Genomic DNA, 22,442 nt, shown 5'->3' with positions numbered 1-22,442 from the left:
GCTCACTGGTCTTGTGAGGCTAAAGCGGCTTTTGCCCGTCTCAAAAGGGCATTTGTTTCGGCCAAGGTGCTGCGACACCCAGATCCAGAGCGTCCTTTTGTGGTGGAGGTGGATGCCTCTGAGATGGGTATTGGGGCAGTGCTTTCTCAGATGGGAGTGTCTGATAATCGCCTTCATCCCTGTGCTTACTTTTCCCGTAAATTTTCGCCTGCCGAGATGAATTATGACGTGGGTAACCGGGAATTGTTGGCTATTAAGGATGCACTCGAGGAGTGGAGACACTGGCTTGAGGGGGCTAAGTTTGTGGTCTCAATTCTCACTGACCATAAGAATCTGGCATATTTAGAGTCAGCGAAGCGTCTCAATGCCAGGCAGGCACGATGGGCTTTGTTTTTTGCTCGCTTTAATTTTTTGATAACATATCGCCCCGGGTCAAAAAACATCAAGGCTGATGCGCTCTCGCGGAGTTTTGCTCCAATCCAGGAGACCACCGAGGAGCCGTTGCCCATTGTTTCCCCATCATGTATTAAAGTGGGCATTACCCAGGACCTCTTATCATTAGTCCTTAGAGCACAGGAGCAGGCTCCTCCAGACCTTCCGGTAGGTCTTTTGTTTGTGCCTCCTAGGTTAAGACAGCGAGTGTTCCTGGAATTCCATGCCAAGAAGTCGGCAGGTCACCCGGGTATTGCCAGAACTCGGGAGTTGCTATCTAGGGCGGTGTGGTGGCCCTCGGTGGCTAAGGATGTGGATCAGTGGGTTCGGGCATGTGACATCTGTGCCCGAAATAAGACTCCTAGAGGGGTTCCTGTTGGCCCATTACATCCACTCTCTATTCCATCTAAGCCATGGACCCACATTTCAATGGATTTTGTGGTGGACTTGCCCAAATCCTCGGGGATGACAGCCATCTGGGTTGTCGTTGACAGGTTTTCGAAGATGGCGCACTTCGTTCCACTGGTTGGGCTGCCATCAGCCAGACGCCTGTCTGAATTATTTATGCTGCATGTTGTGCGTCTCCACGGGTTGCCACTTGATGTGGTCTCTGACCGCGGATCCCAGTTTGTGGCCAAATTCTGGAGGGCATTTTGTTCCGATCTCCAGATTTCTGTCAGCTTGTCGTCAGGCTACCATCCGCAGTCTAATGGGCAGACTGAAAGGGTGAACCAGTCCTTGGAGCAGTTCCTCAGGTGTTATGTCTCCAAGTGTCAGACTGACTGGGTTGCTCATCTGTCCATGGCGGAGTTTGCCTATAACAACGCGGCTCACTCTGCTACAGGGATCTCTCCCTTCCTTTGTGTGTATGGGCATTATCCTAAGGCCAATTCTTTTGACCCCCTGGACTCCACACCTGGTGGTTCCTCTGTGGTTTCGGTCCTTAGAGGTATTTGGCGGAAAGTGAAGAAAGCCCTTGTGTCTGTGTCATTAGTGACCAAAAGGGTTTTTGATAAGCGGAAAAGACCCTGCAGCTTCAAATTAGGAGACTTCGTCTGGTTGTCTACCAAGAATTTGAAGTTGAGACAGCCATCTCATAAGTTAGGCCCCCGGTTCATCGGCCCTTATAAGATCACCAGGGTTATCAATCCGGTGGCATTTCAGTTAGATCTGCCCCGTTCTTTGGGTATCAATAAAACATTTCATTGTTCCCTTTTAAAACGGGCGATTAGTAATCCTTCTTCCAGTGGAAGACCTTCCCCTCTTCTGATACGTGGCCAGAGGGAGTTTGTTGTTGAAAGGATTCTTGACTCCAAGGTGGTTCGGGGTCGGCTGTCATTTTTGGTGCACTGGAAGTGGTATGGCCCGGAGGAGCGATCGTGGGTGCGCAGTTGTGATCTTCATGCCCCCAGACTGATACGCTCTTTCTTCTCGCAGTTCCCCGATAAACCCGGTGGTAGGGGTTCTTTGACCCCTCGTCAGAGGGGGGGTACTGTTAGGGTCTCCTGCCCTGTGCTGCCACGTCGTCATGGCAAAAGGGAGACAAGTGCTAGTGGAGTAACCTGATCGCAGCTGATACTCCGGTTCGGGTCTTTTGCTGTGCAGTGGTTATAGGCTCTGTGCACGGCAGGGGATCCGGTGCTGGTTTTTGTGCTCACAGTCTGTGAGGTCTGAGTGGGGCGTGGACAGCACCTGCTTTATAAGGCCTCTTTTCAGAGTAAGCAGATGCTGCTGAATCTTTGTTGGTTAGTCAGTTTCTGAAAGTTAGCCAGTACTGTGTAGCTTTGTATTTGTTTGTTGCTTACTGCAAATAGGCCTGGGGATTTGGTATTACACTCTGCCAATCCAGACCTAGAGTCAGTCGTTTAGCTTGCTGGAGTTCTGTTACTACTCTGTGAACTTAGCAAGTTTGCGGCTGTATTCTAAGACTTGCCTGTCTAATCCTGTCTCACTGTGCTAGGTGTCAGGGGTCAGTTTAGTGGCAGTAAGCTAAAACCTGTGCACGGCAAGTGAGAATTAGGATTGTGGAGACTCTCCTTGTGTCTATCATTCCATCTCTGACCAAGGAGTTTACTGCCACACCCGTTGGTAACCCTTTAGGGTTTTGCTGTTGCCCTTAGCAACAGCATTTCGGGTTCTCTACGTATTAAAACACAACATCTTGCTTTTTCCATCCTAGCAGTTCTAATACAAGGGAGATACCCAGTTCCTTAGCCTCTGGGCTTCTCTGTTCACTTTGTGTGTATTTTGTTACCCTATCACCTTCTGTGTACGTTATGTCATATTCCCCAGTTTGTCTGTGAGTCTATTTGTTTTGCATAACCGTTCAAACACCAGTACATTCCTGCAGACACTGGAGTGCATAACAGTTCTGACACCAGTACTTTCCTGCAGGCACTGGTGTGTATAACAGGTGTAATGTGAATTCCGGCTCATACTGTGTGGGGTAATGTGATTTTCGGCTCATACTGTGTGGCATAATGTGAATTTTCGCCCATACTGTGTTGTGTAATGTGAATTTCAGCTCATACTGCGTGGGGTAATGTGAATTTCGGCTCATACTGTTTGCAGTAATGTGAATTTCGGCTCATACTGTGTGGAGTAATGTGAATTTAAGCTCATACTGTTTGGTGTAATGTGAATTTTGGCTCATACCGTGTGGCGTGATGTGAATTTTGACGCGTACTGTGTGGCGTAATGGGAAGGTGGCTCATACCGTGTGGCAAAATGTGATTTTCAGCTCATACTGTGTGGAATAATGTGAATTTCAGCTCAAACTGTTTGCAGTAATGTGAATTTCGGCTCAGACTGTGTGGCGTAATGTGAACACCTAGGCCAGTGATGGGGAACCTTTGGCACTCCAGCTGTTGTTCAACTACACATCCCAGCATGCCCTGCTACAGTTTTGCTATTTGGCCATGCTAAAACTGTCGCAGGGCATGCTGGGATGTATAGTTCAACAACAGTTGGAGTGCCAAAGGTTCCCCATCACTGACCTAGTTGCATCTGCATTCCCCTCCCCCCCCCACCCTAACTCCTTGTACCCTTGAGGGTACTATTGTGTGGCCACACCCATTTCTTGTGAGACCACACCCCTTTTTAAAATTTGATCCCATCAAGGGGCGCCAAAGTCTAAACTCACTTACCAAAAGCTCAGGCCGGCCCTGTACACGGATTAGAGATCACACAACAGCTATAGGCACACACACAGTCACATGTACAATGCAGAAATTATTACAAACAACAATAAAACTGCACTGGACTAGCAATACTAAGTAAAGCTATGTAGGTATATAGATATAACAATGCACAGTAAAGACTGGATGTATATCACAGGGTACTTGTGTAGAACCTTCCCTTGACTGTAGTTAATTCACACCACTCACCGTGAAGATCAGTTTTACTTTACTCCTCAATAACAGGATTCACAGAGACCCTTAATGAGCACTTGTTATTGACAATATCAATATCAATTGGATCAGCACTATCACAACTACCTTTACTTGTAATAAATATAATTTTATTTCTCAGCAACCGACGATCTCAGCTGGCTTGTAGGAATGAAATGATTATATTATAGGCAACAGTGTTACAAACCTAAAAAGAAAATAATCAATTACCCAAGGCGTAAACACACCTGTGCAGCCACCTGGGGATGAAAGAGCCACTCAACCCTTATAAACAAATGCAATATCGGAAAAAATCCACAGGTATATAGCGCTCAATGTTGTTTCACATCTAACAATAAGCAATAAATACTTAGAGACCAAATATAGATCAATTCAGTCCCACAGATAGGAAAATCCTGTCTTATGATCCTCTGATTACGTTCTCACAGGAAAGACCTCTGTCCCCAGTAGTCGCTCAAGATTACATAAAAAGAAAGCAATGAAAGATCATGGTGCAATACGTCCCAAACTTCTTTCAAGCAACAACAGATACAGATGTTAGGGATCCAATGCGTACCCCACTCACAGTGTATAAGGTGTTTGTCCACACATAAAGGTATCTTTAACGTGATAGTGATGTAATAAATCTCTGTCAGATATTGCGTACCATACTCACTTCTCCACAAGCAAGGACCCTCGCATCAAGGTTTCTTTAGACGCTCCAAACCGTATTCCTCCTCAATAATGAAAAAATATATACTGATAAAAAAGGATTTTATTTAAAATAGGGCAATTTCCATTCATGAATATCCTAAACTGAAAATGATGCTTTTTGAACAGGTAAAGCCGGTGGCCAATAGCAGCAATTCCCTGCCTGGTGTTAATAACATCAATGACAGAATGGGAAACAATGATGGATGAGCCTCAAACACTCTTCCTACGCGTTTCTACCCTCTGGGGGTCTTTGTCAAGGAACAAGAGTGCTCATGAAATAACCTTATTTAAAGCAACACACAGGAAATTGAAACAATTAAAATTCCCCATTCAGAAAACGGGTTGCCATGGCAACGCGTTTCCACGTGTACCCAGCATTCCCCGCATTAACCATTACTACTTCCTCCTCTGGATGCAGACTCCTGGTAACCACACCAGTGAGTCTATCCGCCCTTAGTTGCCATCACTTCCGCTACGTGTAGCCATGGAAACCGCCCTTAGTTGCCGTCGCTTCCGCTAAGCGTTGCCATGGGAACCGCCCTCCGGGCTGTGACCGCTCGTCCGTCTCTGACGAGCGTCACTCCCGCCCTCCATTTCTATGGAGATCCGTTACCACGGCAACGCGTGCGGCCGATTACCTCATCCTTATTATTATTGCGCCACTGATCTTTCGTTAATTCAATGCCCCAAAAAGCTAGAATATGATCAGTGGAGCATCCATGGGTTTCCTTAAAATGGAGTGAAAAGGGATGAGTGATTAAACCCTTCCGGATATTCCGCACATGTTCACTCCACCTAATTTTTAATGTCCTGCTCGTTTTGCCTATGTAGAGTTTATCACAAGAACATTGTATAGCATATACTGCATACTTACTGTTACAAGTGATAAACTGTTGGATACGGAATTCTTTCCCATTCCTGTTAAACTGTACAAGTTTTCGTGTTTTTGAGGGGCAACTCTTACACATACTACATTCACCACTTCTGTGGAAACCCTGGTTTCTCACAATACCTCCTAGTGGTCTCTCCATACATGCACTGGTGGTTAATTTATCCTTCAGATTCCGAGCTCTTGTATATATAAACTTGGGTTTATCTGATTAACACTGGATCTTTTTTTAACAAATACCAGTTTTTACAGAATACCTTCTCTATTAGTTTGTGGTGTCCTGTAAATTCTGTAATGAAGGCCAAATTTGGTTGCTCATCACAGAGATTCTCTTGCATATTGGCAGCTGCCAAAGTTTGTTTCACTGCCTCTATGCCATCTGTATGTTGGATAATCGTGTACAAGGACGTGACATCACCAGTCACCAAAATCATATCCGAATCCCATTTAATTTCTTTTAACTTATTCAGAACATCCCTTGTATCTTTAAGGTACGACCGGCCCTCTAAGACCAAGGGTTGAAGTTTAGAATCGATAAAATGCGACATGTTGTCTGTAATTTAATTAGTCCCCGCCACTATAGGGCGGCCCGGGGGGGTTATGCTCATCCTTATGGATCTATGGCAGAAGGTACAAAACAGGAACAGTGTATTCCTCATTAATCAGGAATTCCGCTACAGATTTATCCAAAGTTCCATTTGATGTGTACTCCTCTACCAATGTCCTGAGGCTATTAAGAGTCCTCAGAGAAGGGTCGGTTCTTAGTTTTTTGTAAGTAACGCCATCCCTTAATTGACGCATAGCTTCTGTGGCGTACATGGTTTTACTCATAACCACAACCCCCCCCCCTTGTCAGCAGGCTTAATTATGATGGACTCATTCTTTTTGAGTTTATCGAGAGCCATACGTTCATTTCTCGTGAGATCCATCAAATGGAACTTTGGATAAATCTGTAGCGGAATTCCTGATTAATGAGGAATACACTGTTCCTGTTTTGTACCTTCTGCCAAAGATCCATAAGGATGAGCATAACCCCCCGGGCCGCCCTATAGTGGCGGGGACTAATTCAATTACAGCCAACATGTCGCATTTTATCGATTCTAAACTTCAACCCTTGGTCTTAGAGGGCCGATCGTACCTTAAAGATACAAGGGATGTTCTGAATAAGTTAAAAGAAATTAAACGGGATTCGGATATGATTTTGGTGACTGGTGATGTCACGTCCTTGTACACGATTATCCAACATACAGACGGCATAGAGGCAGTGAAACAAACTTTGGCAGCTGCCAATATGCAAGAGAATCTCTGTGATTTCTTGTTAAAAGGGATATCTTTTATTTTACACCATAATTATTTCAACTTTGATGGGGACTTCTATAATCAGTAGGTCGGTACCGCCATGGGGACCAGGTTCGCCCCCAGTTATGCAAACATCTTCATGTCCAGATGGGAAGACGCCACTGTCTGGATTGAGCATGACTGGCGGGCGAACCTGGTCACCTGGTGGCGGTATATTGACGATGTCCTCTTCATATGGAAGGGGGACTCAGATGCCTTAAATTGTTTCTGTACATATCTTAACTGCAACAGTTTGGGCATCAATCTGAATTTTGACCAGAGCAAATCGAGTGTTAATTTTTTGGATCTGAGTATATATCCGGTGGATGATAGAGTTGAATCCACGGTATATATTAAACCTACGGATTCAAACACTTACATAAGTTCACGTAGTAACCATTTACCCCAGTGGTTGAGGAATGTCCCTGAAGGACAAATAACCCGAATTAGGCGCAATTGCACCGATAAAGAGGAGTATATCAAAAAGGCTGAGGTTTTAAAGAAGAAATTCATCCAGAAGGGTTTTAAACCTTTGTCTCTGCAGAAATCTTTGGAGAAAATCGCAGAAACTGATAGAGAAAAGTTGCTATGCACTAGACAGGACAGTGGAGCATCAGATGAGCAACCAAATTTGGCCTTCATTACAGAATTTACAGGACACCACAAACTAATAGAGAAGGTATTCTGTAAAAACTGGTATTCGTTAAAAAAAGATCCAGTGTTAAAAACTATCCTATCAGATAAACCCAAGTTTATATATACAAGAGCTCGGAATCTGAAGGATAAATTAACCACCAGTGCATTTATGGAGAGACCACTAGGAGGTATTGTGAGAAACCAGGGTTTCCACAGATGTGGTGAATGTAGTATGTGTAAGAGTTGCCCCTCAAATACACGAAAACTTGTACAGTTTAACAGGAATGGGAAAGAATTCCGTATCCAACAGTTTATCACTTGTAACAGTAAGTATGCAGTTTATGCTATACAATGTTCTTGTGATAAACTCTACATAGGCAAAACGAGCAGGACATTAAAAATTAGGTGGAGTGAACATGTGCGGAATATCCGGAAGGGTTTAATCACTCATCCCTTTTCACTCCATTTTAAGGAAACCCATGGATGCTTCACTGATCATATTCTAGCTTTTTGGGGCATTGAATTAACGAAAGATCAGTGGCGCAATAATAATAAGGATAATAGGTTCGAAAATAAAAAGTTATATAGATGGCGCTTTAGTTCAAAGGTGCTGCAACCCACCAGCTGGGATGGTCAAATATCCCAAAAGTCATAGTTTTATACAAACAAATTTTGCTGTGGTGCGCTCCCTGGGTCACTGGGGTAATATTGGCTCTTTAAAAGGATGTCGTTTGCCTCTGATGGGAAGGTTCTCTATTCGGGATCAATTCCTACTCCACTTCGTATGGTTTTCTAAAAATTGAAAGAGAGAACAATATATAGTGAAGTATAGTCAGGCTGAATTCTGTTCACATCAGTTATTTAATCCAATCTAATGTATTCAAAAAATTATTATAGAGAAATAGGAATCCACCCTGATTAGGTAGAACCACGTACCAGATTCCGTGGGGTGTCAATAGTGCCCACCCAAATGCGCCTGTGGGATTACTTCCACTGCTTCCTGGTAGATATCCTCCAAAATACTTCACCACTCCATTAGGAGTTATAAACCCAAAAGTAGGACTGGTTGGAGGTACCCACATCATCCATAGGGGACTCGTTGATTGTTGCTGCAATTCCCAGGGAGCAATATTTCTGACATTTTTGGGTGGACACTTGGTACACCCCACTAACTCTGGTACGTGGGTCCATTAATCTGTGGTGGATTTTATCTTTATTCATTTGTATACATTTGCACTTTGACATTTTTAAAAAATAACCTTCTGTTGCACTTTAATAAAAAGATTTTTTTGTACATCAGAACAAATAGTACTTCACTATATATTGCTATTCTCTTCCTACTTTTGGGTTTATAACTCCTAATGGAGTGGTGAAGTATTTTGGAGGATATCTACCAGGAAGCAGTGGAAGTAATCCCACAGGCGCATTTGGGTGGGCACTATTGACACCCCACGGAATCTGGTACGTGGTTCTGCCTAATCAGGGTGGATTCCTATTTCTCTATAATAATTTTTGGAATACATTAGATTGGATTAAATAACTGATGTGAACAGAATTCAGCCTGACTATACTTCACTATATATTGTTCTCTCTTTCAATTTTTGGAAAACCATACGAAGTGGAGTAGGAATTGATCCCGAATAGAGAAGCTACCCATCAGAGGCAAACAACATCCTTTTAAAGATCCAATATTACCCCAGTGACCCAGGGAGCGCACCACAGCAAAATTTGTTTGTATAAAAGGATAATAGGTTGGCTAAAAACGAGATGCAATGGATTTTTAATTTACAAACCATGGTACCAGATGGTTTAAACCACGAGTTTGAGTTGAGGTGGTTCTTGGAGATATTGCTTAGGTTCTTTATTTTAATGTTCATTTTACATGTTTGTTTTAAGGGTTTGTTTTTAACAAATGTTGTCAAAGAGAACGGGTTGCCATGGAGATGGTACGCTGAGCCTATACTTCTAACCCAGAAATACTATGGATGCTGTGCTATAGACAGATTTATCCATTACAGTGTAACCCTGATTTAGGGTTTAAACAACACTTATACTGAGGTAGTTATAATATGGTGACTAAAATGGAGTATAAGCATATATATTATTCATATAAAAGTTAATGGATGTTGTAATACTGTATGCATGTTTTGAGGTAAATAATACAGTTCACATATATGTAATTGTATATACATTGATGTAAATGTAGTGGTGAATACAATTAAGGCTTATTTTATGGTTTCACAGTGTATCTAAAGGGTTAATGTCCTTGTGCTCCTAACTGTCAATCACCTAGTGGGGTGATTGCCAGTGGGCGGGGCATCACCTCAGAGTGGGTCATGTGACTACTAGAGAGGGGTGGAGAGGTGCTGTGAGTGTAGCTGGGGGAGAGACTGCATATCCCTTGGTGAGAGGACATAGTTTTTTGCTGCTCCGGCCGTCGCCCGCATTAGAGCTGAGCGGTATACATTGCGGCGGCCGGAGGGGTTTAGTGTGTGTAGCCAGAACAGGGCTTCCTTACTGTAAAGGTGGTGACAGCAGCATTGAGACTCCGCACTGTTCATAGAACCCGGCATCAGCGCTAGTCAACTCACCCAGCAGTATTGGAAGGGCGCATCTATGACAGGGAGACAGAGAGGGTTCCTTCCTACCTATTACCAGCACACACTCTGACAGCCACAACAAAGAAGCCAGGACCAGCAGCAGAGGCTCCATTCTGTGTGGCTGTCAGTGTAAGGGAGGAGTAGGGGGAGCAGCCTGCAGCAGCATCACTAGATCGTAGAAGTGTGAGTGTATAATCCAGCCATTTATATTACCCCTACACTAAGCACAGCAAGCCATAGGTGACTATGGTACATAGTCAATTTCATATTGGGACTAAGTACTCCAGGGCTAGGCCGCAATAATGGCTATTAAGCAGGAGGATAGTAATGGGTCACAGTAGTCAGAGTGACCTATAATTACAGTTCCATGTATGGCTTAATCATAGTGCTAAGGAGAAGGTAGAAAGCACTGGGTATATATATGTAACAGGAGGAGTGGAGTGAAACTTGAACTGTTTAACGCTTCATAAATAGTTTTAAAGCTCCCCCATATATCAGCATCACATCAGTCAAAGGAGAGCCAGAGACATTGTTCCGCAGCGCTAAATAGAAAGTAACACCCTAAAGCTGCCACCTAATGTGTGTATTTATGCCCCTGAATTAGCAGAATTAGAGTCAAGGACATTAAAGGTAGCCATACTACAGTGACATTGGATGAATGTTAAAGCCTCTTAGCCACAAAGGATTAGAATATCATCCCGATTCAAGGACTAGCTTGTGGCACTTTATACAACTGTGTTATATGTATATTCGTGAACCCGTAAGAAGGACTGACACGTAAGAGACTATTAGTTTTAAAGTTAAAGGATTTGAGCTCGCTGTGACTATGATAAGAGAAACCATCTCTTGCAGATATATTTAATATAGACTCATCCTAAGAGACAACAATAATTTGAGGCATACAGGAATCGAAAAGCTATATATGCTCTGAAATATAGAAAGCATCAGCTACTTCAAATGGACACAAGGACGCAGCATAACAAAGGTTTATCATACCAGCTTCTTAGGAGTTTAGTTTAATACTGGACAACTACGGTAACATTTTTACTGAGGAAAGGATACAGATTCCTTGATAATCAACTGTTGATGTTACTATCTATGAGCTAAATAGATACTTTCTGTTATCTGCCAAGGAGGAACTATAAGTAACCTTATAGGAGAAAGTAATCGCTACCATAAGTAGACTGAGCCAAACATCTTTCTCTTTAACTGAAGGGAGAACTGATAGTTGATACTAAAACATAGTGTCAGACATTCTGTATTAACTGCTGTTATTTTTAGGAAGTTTATGGGCCCTTATAGTGCACTATCATATTAAGAGTACCCGGGTCACTCTAACACCTAAGGGTGTCTTGAAAAGAAAAAGGATTTGTTGTATTGCATGCAGGTACTGTGTATAGGCCTAATTGACAGGGGGTTAGCATGGATTAATGACTTAAAGGGGAATGTGTAATTGATGAAATGTTAATGTATACTTAATCCATTTGGTACTGGTCATTTAAGTGTTATACTTGCCATGTGTGTCTGGTCCGTCTGGAAGTTGATCTGAAGATCCTGGAAGAAAGAGACAGGTATATTAGATAATATATCTATGTATAAGGGAATCATCCCCTAAGGATAGAGATCAGGCTTACTCAAGCAAGCCTTAACGGTAGTTAAACACTACACATAGCTTGAGTGGAGGCACAACTATTAGGTAACCATCCCTTAATAGAATACATAGACAGCTCTCGTTCAAGGTATTGAGGGTAGGGTTACATATGGAGGCACCGCTTGAGATAGAAGTTACACTCAGGCCCTGTTACACCACAAGTGTCAGCTGCCATTAATTATTATTGATAAAGTCCTCACATCCCTAAAAATAAAATACAAATATGGGAAAGAAGCAAAGGAACAGGGAGAAGGTTGGACATAAAGCCATTGCTGTATCAGTTGGGAGAGTTGAAGCCAATAGAGAATGTAAAAGTATGGTCAAACAAGAGTACCATAAGGGACCAGGCTTAAAGGAAGAGGTGACATGCAAGTTTGTGGGAACTTTTGTAAATAACCTAGGTGTGAAAAATGAAAAAATATTAGATGTCCCTGTAGAGTTGGAGAAGAGAAAGAAAAAATCAAAGGACAAGAAAGTCAGACTTGATCCCCACCTAAAGGATAGTGAGGGAGGTGTTAGTGACAACCTTGCTCATACTTTGGTCGCTAACATGGATTATGGAATGATAGGAGATAAGAATGTTCTACCACTGAAAGAGAGAGTTCCAGGGGAAGTGAAGATAGATGTAGGTATACAGAAATTAGAAACTGTGCTAAAGCAAATAGCTGAGGATTATAAGAAACATGGACAATTAGTATTAGCTCTGCCAAAAGATCAACAGAAGGACCTGCTTTCCCTGTTTCCAACTTCCATTGAGGAACCAACAAGAAGAGATAGCTCAGTGGATCTACAGACCCCGATAGAGGTGATAAGACATATAGCACTGGACAGGTCTAAACATATTTATCAGTTGTTGGAGGTTCTAGATGAAACCCGATGGAAGCTAAAAGAAGAACAGATGTTTAACACCAAAATTGATGAGAGGAACAAAGAGCTTGAAAGAGAACTTTGGTTTATACAGAGAGAGATGGAAACCATGGCATCTGATGAAAGACAAACCAGAGTGGATCAGGAGCAACAAAAGTTGATAATGTACCAGCAGCAGGAAGACAATATTCATTCTCTGGAATCAAAAATAACTGAGTTGTCTGAATTATTGGAAGTGGGTAAAGAAACTGAAAAGGAGGATCATATTCGTCTGAATGAAATGAAAGAAAGACTGTCTCAGCTAGAATCTGAGAATAAAATACTCAAGGATGCCAACTTCCTATACAACTGTCCTGAAGACCGTATCCATGAATTTTCTATGCGACCGGATACTAAGGACATAGCATTACAGACTGAGGTAGTGGATGGTATATTGCTGAGACAATCTTCTATGAATAAAGTTGATAGTGAAGGGACACAGTAAATGTCTCTTAAAATGACTGGCACAGTAATATGGTTCCATGTGAAGAAAGGCTATGGCTTCATTAAAAGGCATGACACCGGAGAAGACATATTTGTACATTGGACATCCATAACGAAGCATAACCCCCTAAAACTGTTGTACAGTGTAGGAGATGGAGAGAAAGTAGAATTTGAAGTGTTGGAAGGGGAAAAGGGTGTACATGCAGCAAATGTGACTGGCATAGGTGGAGTACCAGTGAAAGGGAGTCGATTTGGTCCAAACCGACGAGGATCATACAATTATTGTTATCAACCACGAGAAAAAGCAGTTGATGAAGGAAGTGCATATTCAGAACAAAGGCAAGGGAGAGATCCAGCTCCATGTCATCCTTCTACAACCTTACATTACCGACCTCTCTCGAGATTCAATGGTAGAGTAAATCAGTACTAGGATCAAGAAACGGAAAATTCAGATGCTAAAGACTTGATAACTTTAGAAGCTTCGTCAGAGAAAGAAACTAGTCTCAGTGACAATCATAGTGAGGTACATGATAACTTTACCCTAGCACAATCTCTTAAATCTTCCATCCGAAGTCCAGTACTAAAAGAAGTCAATAAATCAGGTGTAGAAGAGCAAGGGAAACCAGCACGATCAGAGAACACTATCCCTGGGAGGCATGAAGGCTATGTAGTTCCATCCCTCCCTATTTGGCCAACAGTTAAAATGGTTGAGATGAGGTGGCTTGCTAATGGATGTGAATGAATATATACTATTTTAGCATAGTGAGTAAGGTAGATGGTGCATTGGCACCTAAAGATGTTAAACAGTGACAATGCACCAGGGGGAGAAATGTAACCCTGATTTAGGGTTTAAACAACACTTATACTGAGGTAGTTATAATATGGTGACTAAAATGGAGTATAAGCATATATATTATTCATATAAAAGTTAATGGATGTTATAATACTGTATGCATGTTTTGAGGTAAATAATACAGTTCACATATATGTAATTGTATGTACATTGATGTAAATATAGTGGTGAATACAATTAAGGCTTATTTTATGGTTTCACAGTGTATCTAAAGGGTTAATGTCCTTGTGCTCCTAACTGTCAATCACCTAGTGGGGTGATTGCCAGTGGGCGGGGCATCACCTCAGAGTGGGTCATGTGACTACTAGAGAGGGGTGGAGAGGTGCTGTGAGTGTAGCTGGGGGAGAGACTGCATATCCCTTGGTGAGAGGACAGTTTTTTGCTGCTCCGGCCTTCGCCCACATTAGAGCTGAGCGGTATACATTGCGGCGGCCGGAGGGGTTTAGTGTGTGTAGCCAGAACAGGGCTTCCTTACTGTAAAGGTGGTGACAGCAGCATTGAGACTCAGCACTGTTCATAGAACCCGGCATCAGCGCTAGTCAATTCACCCAGCAGTATTGGAAGGGCGCATCTATGACAGGGAGACAGAGAGGGTTCCTTCCTACCTATTACCAGCACAGACTCTGACAGCCACAACAAAGAAGCCAGGACCAGCAGCAGAGGCTCCATTCTGTGTGGCTGTCAGTGTAAGGGAGGAGTAGGGGGAGCAGCCTGCAGCAGCATCACTAGATCGTAGAAGTGTGAGTGTATAATCCAGCCATTTATATTACCCCTACACTAAGCACAGCAAGCCATAGGTGACTATGGTACATAGTCAATTTCATATTGGGACTAAGTACTCCAGGGCTAGGCCGCAATAATGGCTATTAAGCAGGAGGATAGTAATGGGTCACAGTAGTCAGAGTGACCTATAATTACAGTTCCATGTATGGCTTAATCATAGTGCTAAGGAGAAGGTAGAAAGCACTGGGTATATATATGTAACAGGAGTGGAGTGAAACTTGAACTGTTTAACGCTTCATAAATAGTTTTAAAGCTCCCCCATATATCAGCATCACATCAGTCAAAGGAGAGCCAGAGACATTGTTCCGCAGCGCTAAATAGAAAGTAACACCCTAAAGCTGCCACCTAATGTGTGTATTTATGCCCCTGAATTAGCAGAATTAGAGTCAAGGACATTAAAGGTAGCCATACTACAGTGACATTGGATGAATGTTAAAGCCTCTTAGCCACAAAGGATTAGAATATCATCCCGATTCAAGGACTAGCTTGTGGCACTTTAATACAACTGTGTTATATGTATATTCGTGAACCCGTAAGAAGGACTGACACGTAAGAGACTATTAGTTTTAAAGTTAAAGGATTTGAGCTCGCTGTGACTATGATAAGAGAAACCATCTCTTGCAGATATATTTAATATAGACTCATCCTAAGAGACAACAATAATTTGAGGCATACAGGAATCGAAAAGCTATATATGCTCTGAAATATAGAAAGCATCAGCTACTTCAAATGGACACAAGGACGCAGCATAACAAAGGTTTATCATACCAGCTTCTTAGGAGTTTAGTTTAATACTGGACAACTACGGTAACATTTTTACTGAGGAAAGGATACAGATTCCTTGGTAATCAACTGTTGATGTTACTATCTATGAGCTAAATAGATACTTTCTGTTATCTGCCAAGGAGGAACTATAAGTAACCTTATAGGAGAAAGTAATCGCTACCATAAGTAGACTGAGCCAAACATCTTTCTCTTTAACTGAAGGGAGAACTGATAGTTGATACTAAAACATAGTGTCAGACATTCTGTATTAACTGCTGTTATTTTTAGGAAGTTTATGGGCCCTTGTAGTGCACTATCATATTAAGAGTACCCGGGTCACTCTAACACCTAAGGGTGTCTTGAAAAGAAAAAGGATTTGTTGTATTGCATGCAGGTACTGTGTATAGGCCTAATTGACAGGGGGTTAGCATGGATTAATGACTTAAAGGGGAATGTGTAATTGATGAAATGTTAATGTATACTTAATCCATTTGGTACTGGTCATTAAAGTGTTATACTTGCCATGTGTGTCTGGTCCGTCTGGAAGTTGATCTGAAGATCCTGGAAGAAAGAGACAGGTATATTAGATAATATATCTATGATATAAGGGAATCATCCCCTAAGGATTGAGATCAGGCTTACTCAAGCAAGCCTTAACGGTAGTTAAACACTACACATAGCTTGAGTGGAGGCACAACTATTAGGTAACCATCCCTTAATAGAATACATAGACAGCTCTCGTTCAAGGTATTGAGGGTAGGGTTACAACAGGCTAGCGGCTCATTTGAAGCTGTTTGCTGGTGACGTGCGGCGGTGTTTTGAGGTAATCGGCCGCACGCGTTGCCGTGGTAACGGATCTCCATGGAAATGGAGGGCGGGAGTGACGCTCGTCAGAGACGGACGAGCGGTCACAGCCCGGAGGGCGGTTCCCATGGCAACGCTTAGCGGAAGCGACGGCAACTAAGGGCAGTTTCCATGGCTACACGTAGCGGAAGTGACGGCAACTAAGGGCGGATAGACTCACTGGTGTGGTTACCAGGAGTCTGCATGCAGAGGAGGAAGTAGTAATGGTTAATGCGGGGAATGCTGGGTACACGTGGAAACGCGTTGCCATGGCAACCCGTTTTCTAAATGAGGAATTTTAATTGTTTCAATTTCCTGTGTGTTGCTTTAAATAAGGTTATTTCATGAGCACTCTTGTTCCTTGACAAAGACCCCCAGAGGGTAGAAACGCGTAGGAATAGTGTTTGAGGCTCATCCATCATTGTTTCCCATTCTGTCATTGATGTTATTAACACCAGGCAGGGAATTGCTGCTATTGGCCACCGGCTTTACCTGTTCAAAAAGCATCATTTTCAGTTTAGGATATTTATGAATGGAAATTGCCCTATTTTAAATAAAATCCTTTTTTATCAGTATATATTTTTCCATTATTGAGGAGGAATACGGTTTGGAGCGTCTAAAGAAACCTTGATGCGAGGGTCCTTGCTTGTGGAGAAGTGAGTATGGTACGCAATATCTGACAGAGATTTATTACATCACTATCACGTTAAAGATACCTTTATGTGTGGACAAACACCTTATACACTGTGAGTGGGGTACGCATTGGATCCCTAACATCTGTATCTGTTGTTGCTTGAAAGAAGTTTGGGACGTATTGCACCATGATCTTTCATTGCTTTCTTTTTATGTCATCTTGAGCGACTACTGGGGACAGAGGTCTTTCCTGTGAGAATGTAATCAGAGGATCATAAGACAGGATTTTCCTATCTGTGGGACTGATTTGATCTATATTTGGTCTCTAAGTATTTATTGCTTATTGTTAGATGTGAAACAACATTGAGCGCTATATACCTGTGGATTTTTTCCGATATTGCAAGTGTTACAAACCTGAACATGCAATTCTATGCATACAATTACTTTTAACAAATACAATTGAAATAATGTTGTACTCAGCAACAATCTTTCAGTAGTTACTATTGTATCTATTCCGAAAATACTACCTTAGTCTCTAATGCTTTATAATAATTATCTAGGCTGCGCAATGACTATAGGCCCTTGCGTTGGTGCACATGAAGTCTCTCAAAACTAATCCCTTAAGGAGGAAAACCCAGTCATCGAAATCTGCTTATATCCAGTGAAGTTGAAGTTACATCAAACCTTTATGCGATGCTTAATTAAATGTCCTGGAGTTGGGTCCGCAGTTCCCAATGTTAGTCAATACTGTACTATACTCAAATTTAATGAAGCGTCTGACAGCTGATATATTCCTGCAGTAATTTGCATGCAACCTCCTCCTCTGCTCTGCAACTAGTTTTGCTAGAAGTTACTGTACTAACACTCCTGAGGTGTGCCTGAGAAACTGATATCAATTATTACTGCTTGTTTTAGCTTCCTGTAGCCTGCAGGGAAATCATCTATACTGAACTCAGGATGACGATAGGGCTGAATGGATGTCTCATATGAATGCTAACTTAGGTATCTGAGTTGCTGCGGTCAGTCTATCACTCAGAGAGGCTAAGTATAAGGGACTGTTGACTCAAGAATATTTCCTCTGCATAGTGCATTACTATCCTAGTTAGCCTAGACACTTTACAGCATAATGGTTCCTCAATGTATGACATTTAGAAGGAGGTAACACTGTATTTGCGGTGTTTGACTAGATCCCTTTCAGGGAAAGAACACTCTATTTCACTGCTTTTATGTTACTATGCTATCGGCTATGCTGACGCTCCTTCGACTGTGGATAAACTGTAGCTGTCCATTAGTGAGGTAGACTTTATGTCCCTGAACGATCAGTCTAGTACAGTGGTTCTCAAACTCGGTCCTCAGGACCCCACACAGTGCATGTTTTGCAGGTAACCCAGCAGGTGCACTGGTGCATTAATTACTCACTGACACATTTTAAAAGGTCCACAGGTGGAGCTAATTATGTCACTTGTGATTCTGTGAGGAGACCTGCAAAACATGCACTGTGTGGGGTCCTGAGGACCGAGTTTGAGAACCTGTGGTCTAGTATATAATATTTAGCGGTTTAGTCTATACCAGAGGTTCTCAAACTCGGTCCTCGGGGGCACACACAGTGCATGTTTTGCAGGTAACCCAGCAGGTGCACAGGTGTATTAATTACTCACTGACACATTTTAAATGGTCCACAGGTGGAGCTAATTATTTCACTTGCGATTCTGTGAGGAGACCTGCAAAACATGCACTGTGTGTGCCCCCGAGGACCGAGTTTGAGAACCTCTGGTCTATACTGATAGGTCATACTAGCAAATATGCTAACATCAGACTTGGAGTATACTCGAACAGGGCTAGACTGCACTCTAATATAACCCAGCTGGAGTGATGTCAGTGTAGGAAGCCCTGTCACTGGGGATTTACAGACCTCTTCCAGAAGCCGTGCTGCCCATCCGTAATTGGCAGCATTTAACAGGGTGATCTTCTCTCTCTGTTCCCAGCAGCTGTGCCACCCTGTTCATCCTCTCTGCTGTCATTAGGGGCTGGGGAAGGGAAGGCTGGCCTTTTACTAAAGCTCCACCTGGGTCCGCCTCTGAACTCACCTCCCGGCCGCCTCCTTCCCTTACCAGGATTGCCACACTCGCTCTGCCCTCTGCTGTTACTCCAGGCTTGGCCGCTCTTCCGGCCGCTGCTACAGGCTATCACAAGCAGGGAGCCACTGCCTTACCAAACACCCGGGTGTGGTATTGAAAGTCGACAGTAACTAGGTCGACAATGTCCAGGTTGACCACTATTGGTCGACAGTAACTAGGTCGACAGGGTCTTTAGGTCGACATGTTCTAGGTCGACAGGTCAAAAGGTCGACATGAGTTTTTAATGTTATTTTGGTGTCGTTTTCTTCGTAGAGTGACCGGGAACCCCAATTAGTGCACTGCGTCCCCTAGCATGGCTCGCGGGCATGGTGACTTTGCTCCGCTACCGCTTCGCTCGGCACAGATTACCGTTCCAATCGTAGTCCACGTGGATCGTTAAGTATGAAAAGGTTCAAAAAAAGAAAAAAATTGTGAAAAACTCATGTCGACCTTTTGACCTGGCGACCTAGAACATGTCGACCTAAAGACCCTGTCAACCTAGACACCCTATCGACCAAGTTACTGTCGACCAATAGTGGTCGACCTAGACATTGTCGACCTAGTTACTGTCGACTTTCAATCCGGATCCCGAACTCCCTTATTGGTGGAGAGTTCTGCGCCGTCCCTGTCACTGCCGTAGATCACCTCACGGGCCAGAACGCTTCCCCACTCTATCCTCCGTCTGGCTGGAACCGGGTAGGACAGAGTGCTCACTGTCCCTCACGGTCACCTCCGCTTCTCAGCGCCTAGGGAGCCTGGCCTTGCTGCCACACTCCACAGCACAGCTCCCTCTCCATTACCTCAGACCCTAACGGTCCCGCGGTTCCTTCTTTTTATCTCCTGTTCCAGGGGTTCCTGGATGTGTCCCGCCAGAGGCACGTTCGGGACCACCCCAATCCCTCTATTCCACTCTGGGTCTTAGTGAACCTCTCCGGTTGTTGCTGTTATGAGGGGACGTAATGAGGCAGTTAACCCCTCTTTCTCCAGGCATGGCAAAGTCCCTCTGCCATGCGCCCACAGTGTTTCATGGCGCTGGCAGTTGGTTCTAACGCTCCTCTGTGAGGGGGGTATTCATTGAATATAACTTCTCTCTATGAGAGTAAACATACCTGCACTTACAGTTTTCCCCCTGTGAGGGTTACATATATACTATCAACTATTATAGTTTTATTTTTTTTTCTTATTTATACAAATACATATATTTAAATAATTCATTTAGAATTTCATCAATGTTCCTAAATTAACTTATACAGAACCTATCCATTATCACCTACTATAATAGACAGGGTATTACACTTGTACTAAATATCCCTGTAGCAATGCACTTGTTCTTAACTAACACTGGGGGTCATTCCGAGTTGTTCGCTCGTTGCCGATTTTCGCAATGGAGCGATTAAGGCAAAAATGCGCATGTGCATGGTACGCAGTGCGCATGCGGTAAGTATTTTAGCACAAAACTTAGTAGATTAACTCCCGTCCGAACAAAGAATTTTCATCGTTGAAGTGATCGGAGTGAGATTGACAGGAAGTGGGTGTTTCTGGGCGGAAACTGTCCGTTTTCTGGGTGTGCGGAAAAACGCAGGCGTGCCAGGAAAAAAAGCGGGAGTGTCTGGAGAACCGGGGGAGTGGCTGGCCGAACGCAGGGCGTGTTTGTGACGTCAAACCAGGAACGAAACGGCCTGAGCTGATCGCAATCTGTGAGTAGGTCTGGAGCTACTCAGAAACTGCTAAGAATTTTCTATTCGCAATTCTGCTAATCTTTCGTTCGCTATTCTGCTAAGGTAAGATACACTCCCAGAGGGCGGCGGCCTAGCGTGTGCAATGCTGCTAAAATCTGCTAGCGAGCGAACAACTTGGAATGACCCCTATTGTCTAAATGACATGTAGAATACTTAAGTGTCCTGTAAATGCACAGCGCTGATGATGCAGGCGGCTTTACAGAGGAGACATTGCCCAGCAATCCCAGAATCAGCTCAGCATATGTGTAATGGCGCCCAAACGCTGACAGGGAGTGAGGGAGTCAGAGAGATGCAGCTCCAGGGTCGGAACATTTGCAGTAAATGGTGCCTGTGGCTGGGGGAGGGGCTACAGGTCATAGCCTTATCCCCTTGTTGGACTTCACCACCGGGTACTGCAGGGCCTGTTAAAACAGATTTTTAGGGAATCCGACCTGTGCCCCTTGCCCTGATAGTCTAGTGGGATCCCTGTATGGCCACAGTGTCCACGCCAGTGCACACGGCCCATCTCCTAGAGACCGCACCGGATCAAGGTTTTCAGCGGGTCCCGCCTGGGGGGACCCTCTTACCTCCTCCCACGCGATCCTGGAGAGCAGAGGCACATGTGTGTGCCCTGAAGAAAACCAGAGCCTTCCACTGTAAGTACCCGGCAACCAGAGTGTGGCAGTATACAGCGCCGCTGGGGGAGGTGAGGGAGCCACAGCACAATATGTCAGTATGTCATATAGCACTTTTAAGTGCCTCTGCTGCGGCCCTTGAAGTCTTCCATCTTCTGAAAAGCTCTTTTCAGGGCTGCTTAGAGCAGCCCTCCCTGTTAGCTGCCTGCACTGCAGACACCAACTTAGAAACTAAGCTCCAGTACCTGGAGGCGGGGATATAGAGGAGGCAGCGATATGCATCCTGGGAACAGTCAAAGCTTTTAGCCTGTTGGTGCCTCGGATCAAGATCCAACTCTACACCCGATGTTATTCCCTGTGGAATACCAGTGTACCACGCTGCAGAAATAATTTCATTTATAAGATTTATGTACCAACCTGCCTGGTATACCTTGCCCAGTGATCCCATGCCAGCAACACAATCTTTGATGCCAATTTTTTGTTATTGATTTGTGAGGTGGCATCATCTGTGTACTCAAAATCATTTGTGATCCAATGTTTCGAGTAACTGACGGTGAGATTTATCAAACAGTCTAAAGATGACAAGTGGTGGTGCCAGTAGCAGTGTATAAAATACAGAATCGGATTCGTTTCTAGGGCCAAAACCTCCACATGTCATCTTTAGAGGATTTGATAAACCTCACCTTTATGAATTTACATAAAGCATGTCTGTCAGAAAATCAACAATAGCAACAACAAATCAATATCCTGATGATAATCACCTTGTCTGCTGCTATTTTTCAGGTTTTTCTAAGCACCAGGAGAGGCTCATGGCTACTAAACCGTGTTAGTGATCATGGCTATCCATTGGATATAGTCCTCTTCACTCGTTTCTACAGCATGATTCAAGAGGTGTTTCCAAGTCTGGCAAATAACTATTTGGAGTATAAAATGAACTCCAGGGTTGACCATGACAACTTTGGTCTAAAACCACAACACAGGTGCATATGTTTCCTTTTCTTTTTCCTGAATATGGAATTACGGCACATTTGTGTTCCAAATGAAAGTTTGTAATGCTGCAAAACATCACATTATATATTTATTACCAGTTATTTAT

General features: G+C 43.4%; 1 protein-coding gene across 2 annotated transcripts in view; it reads left to right on the top strand.

Moving 5' to 3' along the window:
- LOC134957828 (flavin-containing monooxygenase 5-like) overlaps positions 1–22,442 on the top strand; it is a 147,527-nt gene that overhangs the window by 107,494 nt on the left and 17,591 nt on the right. For both annotated transcript variants that reach the window (XM_063940027.1, XM_063940028.1), the window contains exon 6: positions 22,130–22,326. In XM_063940027.1, coding sequence (XP_063796097.1) covers positions 22,130–22,326 — 197 coding nt within the window. The remainder of the gene's footprint in view (positions 1–22,129; positions 22,327–22,442) is intronic.

The sequence above is a fragment of the Pseudophryne corroboree genome, chromosome 9 (assembly GCF_028390025.1).
Source record: "Pseudophryne corroboree isolate aPseCor3 chromosome 9, aPseCor3.hap2, whole genome shotgun sequence".
NCBI classification, from domain to species: Eukaryota; Metazoa; Chordata; class Amphibia; order Anura; family Myobatrachidae; genus Pseudophryne; species Pseudophryne corroboree.
Note: the sequence above shows the minus strand (reverse complement) of the source record. Positions and strands in the feature narration are given on the sequence as shown.